The following is a 5,596-nucleotide window of genomic DNA, read 5'->3' as shown; positions in this document are numbered from 1 at the left end:
GAGCGCTGGCCTTGAGCTGAAGAGCTGAGGGACAGCGCCCAGGCCCAGAGTTCAGGCCCCATGACCGGACCCCCCCCCAAAAAAAGAAAGAGGGCTTGCATCTCTATCTGGGAGCCACCTCCACTAGCACCTCTGATCTGCCCTTTGGAAAGGATGACAAGTGAGAATGGGAGGGTGTAATACTATTGTTTGAACTCAGGGCTTCCTGCCTGCTAGGCTGGCCATACCTCTGGCCCAGGATTTTTTATTTTATTTTAAATTGTTATTTATAAAAGTGATGTAATGAGGTATTACAATTAAAGGTGTTAAGTAGTAAAGAGTACATTTCTTTTAGACAGTCACGCCTTCCCTTGCTCTCTCCCAGTTTTTCCCTCCCATCCCCATCCACAAGTGGTATAGTTCATTTTGAACTAGTGACTACCATTGCTGCATTTGTTTACCCTTTGTCTCTCCATTTCTATGCCCTGCTACCCTCCCAAAGATAGATAAATAAACAAACAAAAAGAAAAGAAAACAAAGCAGCAACAAAGGAAAAACCTCTTGTTTTCATTTCCTGGAGTTCATTTTGATAAATATTATTTTATATGATCAGATACACATAGGCATTGTGCCTTTGTGTTTCTCTCCTAAGAATATCCTCCTTTGTTCTATGTGTGAATGATAGCATATTGTATAATTTATCATGTCCCAGTGTATTTTAGATCTAGCTTCTGCATATGAGAGAAAACATGCACTGTGTCTCTGAGCTTGGCTCACCTCACTTAATATAATTTGTTCTAGCTTCATCCATTTCCTTGCAAATGATATATTATTTTTTCTAATTGCCGTCTAAAATTACATTGTGTATAGCTACCATTTTTTGTATCCACTCATCTATTTTAGGGCATCTGAGCTGTTTCCATAAGTTGGCTATTGTGAATAGTGCAGCCCTGAACATGGACGTGTTTTTATAGTGTGTTTATAGTGTGATGTTCTGAGTAGATGCACAGGAGTGGTATGGCTGGGTCATAGAGAAGGTCTATGTTTAGTTTTTTTGAGGAACCTCCAGACTGCTGTTCAGAGTGGTTATACTAGTTTACCTTGCCACCAATAGTGCAATATGGTTCCTTTCCCCCTACATTCCTGCCATCATTTGTTTGAATTCATGATGTTGGCCAATCTAACTGGGGTGATGGAATCTCAGAGTTGTTTTGATTTCCATTTTCTTTATGGCCAGAAATGTTTCTTTGCCATTCTTACCTCTTTTTCTTTCTTTTTTTTTTTTGGGGGGGGGGTCCGGTCGTGGGACCTGAACTCTGGGCCTGGGTGCTGTCCCTCAGCTCTTCAGCCCAAGGCTAGCGCTCTACCACTTGAGCCACAGCGCCACTTCTGGCTTTTTTCCTTTTGCTTATGTGGTGCTGAGGAATCGAACCCAGGGCCTCAAGCATGCAAGGCAAGCACTCTACAACTGAGCCAGCCCCTCTTACCTCTTTTCCTGAGATTACTCTCCTTAGCTACTTTGCACATTTGATGATTTGTTTATTAGCCCATCCCAGATTTTCAAAAATCTTTTTTAATCTGGTATCAGTGGTTCCCACTTGTAATCCTAACTACTCAGGAGGCTGAGATATGAGAACTAAGGCTCAGAGCTAACTCAGGCACAGAAATCTGAGAAATTCTTATTACCAAGTAATATGCAAAAACTAGAAGTGGAGGCATGGCTCAAATGGTAGAATTCTAGCTATGGGTTAAGACTTAGAAAGCCAAATTGAGAGTTCAAGGTTCTGGATTAAAGCTCTGGTATCAGCACCCACACACACACACATCTATTTTATTGAAATATAACTGATATAGTACCTACAATGCACACCGGAAGAGTAGAAATTGTGATTAGTTTTAACATATATAAATATTAATCATAACATTTATTTGTTTTTTTTAATGAATCTTTTTTTGTAAAAATACTGTACAGAGGGGTTACAATAAATGGGTAAGGTAATGAGTACATTTTTTATCAAACATTGTTGCCTCCTCCTTTGTTTCCCCTTCCCATCCCTTCCCATCTCCCCGCTCATAACTTTTATTTGTGAATACACTCCCATACTCCAGTTTCTTTGAGGCCCTTTGCAGTCCATTTTCTCCCATCCCACACCAACCTCAAACCCCACTATTTTCAAATACTATGTCTTATGACATTATAGATTGATTTCCATTTTCTAGAACTTCATAAGATTTTTGTTGTTGTTGTTGGTTGTGGGGCCTGAACTCTGGGCCTGGGCGCTGTCCCTCAGCTCTTCAGCTCAAGGCTAGCACTCTACCACTTGAGCCACTGCACCACTTCCGGTTTCTTTTTCTGCTTATGTAGTGCTGAGGAATCGAACCCAGGACCTCATGCATGCAAGGCAAGCACTCTACCACTGAGCCACCTTCACAGCCCTTCATACAGATTAAATAATGTATTATATATCTATCTCTTCTCTGACTGCTTTTACTTAGCAAAAGTATTTTGAGAAAAATCCATGCCAGAGTTCCTCTTAACTGCTGGATGTTATTGTCCTTTGTATAAATAGGCCATCATTTGTTTGTCCTTCTATTGTTGATTGAAATTGGGTTGTTTCCAATTAGGGGCCTTTGAAAATAGAGCTGTTATGAATGTCTGTATACACACCTTTGTGTGGATGTTTGTTTTCATTTCTGTTGGGTAACTACAAAAGAGAAGAGAAGCTAGATCATAGGTGAGGTTATATTTACCTTCTAAGGATTGCCAAATTGTCTCAGAGCATGGCCAGGTGAAAGCACCTGCCAATCAAGAGGCCTTGAGTTCCAACCTCAGAAATAGAAAAAATGTCTTATATTTAATAACAACAACAGTTGGAGATAAGTGTTTCACCTGAGCTGCCTTCAAACTGCAATTCTTAGATCTCAGCTTCCTGACTATCTATGATTACAGTAGTGAGCCACTGGCACCCAATTTCCACTAATGGCTTTTTGGTCATTAACTGGAGTTTCATCAAAGGTAAGAAGAAGCACAGAGGGCTGGGAAGGTGGCTTAATGGTAGAATGCTTGCCTAGCATGCATGAAGCCCTGTGTTTGGTTCCTCAGTACCACATAAACAAAAAAAGAGCAAAAGAAGCTCAGGGACAAAGCCCTGAATTCAAAGCCCTGGCAAAAGAAGAAGAAGAGAAGGAGGAGGAAGAAGACAAGGAGGAGGGGTGGAGGAAGAAGAGGAAGAAGAGGAGGGAGGAGGAAGAGGAGAAGAGGAGGAGGAGAAGGAGAAGAGGAGGAGGAGGGGGAGCAGAAGAGGGAGAGGAGGAGGAGGAGGAGGAGGAAGAGGAGGAGGAGGAAGAAGAAAACAAGCAAGCTCAGGAACAGTGCCCAGGCTCTGAAATCAAGCCCCAGGCCTGGGGGGGGGCGGGCGTTGGGGGGAAGCCAGGCACTGGTGGCTAATGGCTGTAATCCTAGTTACTCAGGAGGCTGAGATCTGAGGATCTCAGTTCAAACTCAGCCCGGGCAAGAAAGTCTGTGAGACGTTTTTTTGTGTGTGTGTGTGTCAGTCATGGGGATTGAACTCTGGGCCTGGGTGCTGTCCCTCAGCTCCTCAGCTCAAAGCTAGTGCTCTACCATTTGAGCTACAGAGCCATTTCCAGTTTTCTGATGGTTTTATTGGAAATAAGAGTCTCATGGACTTTCCTGTCTGGGATGGCCTTAAACCACTATCCTCAGATCTCAGCCTCCTTAGTAGCGAGGATCACCAGCGTGAGTCACTGGCAACCAGCTCTGTGAGACTCTTATCTCCAATTAACCACCAGAAAACTGGAAGTGGTGCTATGGCTGAAGTGGTAGAGTGCTTGCCTTGAGCAGAAGAGCTCAAGGACAGCACCTAGGCCCAGAGTTCAAGCCCCGAAACTGCAAAAAAAAAAAAAGAGGCATAGAAATGGAGGGCCAAAGGTTAAACAAATGCAGCAGTGGTGCTCACTAGACACTATATTGAAAATGAACTATACAACTTGTGGGTGGGGATGGGAGGGAAAAACTAGGAGGTGATGCAATTGTCTCAAAAGAAATATACTCTTTACCTGACTTATGTAACTGTAACTCCTCTGTACATCACCTTTACAATAACAATTTTTTAAAAAAAGAACCCAGCAATTAAAAATTCTTACAAAGGAATATAATATACTTTGATAGAAAAGAATATCTCATACAGTATTGAATGTAGGATCCTCCTTCCTCAGCCTTCAGAATCCTGGGATTGGAAATGTTCACCACTATACTTGTCCAAAAGTATTTTAAGGCCTGTGAGGAAGAAACTCTATTGGACCTGATCCCTCTTGTCTTAAATTACCTGCCTCTAGTTAGTGAGACTGAAAAGTAATTGTGTGGATAAAGTAGAGAAACCCACTAGTTTCTACCTGGTTTCTGTCATAGGATTGTAGTGCAGGTAGTCACAGGAATTGTCTTTCACTCATAAACTCACATAGTAGAAACCTTATCATGAGAACTTGAGAATAAAATGTTGAAAAGATTGATGATAAGAGCCAAGAGAAAAAAAATAGTAGCTGGGCAGCATGGCTCACACCTGTAATCCTACCTACTCAGGAAGCTGAGATCTCAGAATTCATTCTGGGCAACAAAAAAAAAAAATAGAAGAGATTCTTGCAAAAAGCCAGAAAAAAAAAGCTGGAAATAGAGCTGTAGCTCAAGTAGTAAAATACCTGACTGAAGTGGAAAAAGCTATAGGGAGAGTGCCTGGACCTGAGTTCAAGCCACAGTACCAGCACTAAATAAACAAACATAGCCAAGCCATCCCCCGGAAGGCTGACAAGGTGGCCCTCAGTAGTAGACTCATAACTGTTTCAATATTCAAAGGTGTTCATCTTCAGACTTTCAGTTTACCTTTGGACACACAGATGGAGTCTGTTTCTCTAACTTGCAGGCCCCCTGAAGTATGGTCCATCAAGTATGACATCCTTTCTGTCCTCAAGTTGTAAGAGATCCTAGAGGAAATGAAGTAAAGTCCAGCTAATTAAGCACAGCTTTAAGATGTCTTCTATGGTCCCTATTTGTTACAGAAGGAATTTCTTAATACTTTTCTGATGGCATATGTCATGTCTATTTGTAGTAGCTTCAAATGCAAGAACATTTGTAATAATGACATCTTTCAAAGTGAAGACCAGCCCTTCTTATTATAGAATTTATTTATATATATTATTTTGGATCTTTCTTTCTTTTTCTTTTTTTTTGGTCGGTCGTGGGGCCTGAACTCTGGGCCTGGGCACTGTCCCTCAGCTCTTCAGCTCAAGGCTAGCGCTCTACCATTTGAGCCACAGTGCCACTTCCTTTTGGATCAACCTTTAGATGTTTACTCAGTTTGGATGTCAATGACCACTGCTTTTCTCCTGGTCTTTAACCAGGTTTTCCAATAAATTTGTAGGTATTGACTCACTAATGTATACTCTCTGATTCAGTCCCTGCAGCCACTGTGATATAAAGAAAAAGCTACGCCAGGCGCCGGTGGCTCATGCCTATAATACTAGCTACTCAGGAGGCTGAGATCTGAGGATCGCAGTCCAAAGCCAGCCCGAGAAGGAAAGTCAGTAAGATTCTTTTTTTTTT

At 41.9% G+C, this 5,596-nt stretch overlaps 1 protein-coding gene across 1 annotated transcript in view; it reads right to left on the bottom strand.

Moving 5' to 3' along the window:
- Positions 1-4,949, bottom strand: part of Rpgrip1 (retinitis pigmentosa GTPase regulator interacting protein 1) — a 67,192-nt gene extending 62,243 nt beyond the window's left edge. Inside the window, exon 1 of the mRNA XM_013029667.1 lies at positions 4,877-4,949. Within this exon, the coding sequence (XP_012885121.1) occupies positions 4,877-4,949 (73 nt within the window). The remainder of the gene's footprint in view (positions 1-4,876) is intronic.
- Between the last annotated feature and the right edge of the window lie 647 nt (positions 4,950-5,596).

Source organism: Dipodomys ordii, unplaced genomic scaffold, assembly GCF_000151885.1.
Source record: "Dipodomys ordii isolate 6190 unplaced genomic scaffold, Dord_2.0 Scaffold121, whole genome shotgun sequence".
NCBI classification, from domain to species: domain Eukaryota; kingdom Metazoa; phylum Chordata; class Mammalia; order Rodentia; family Heteromyidae; genus Dipodomys; species Dipodomys ordii.
Note: the sequence above shows the minus strand (reverse complement) of the source record. Positions and strands in the feature narration are given on the sequence as shown.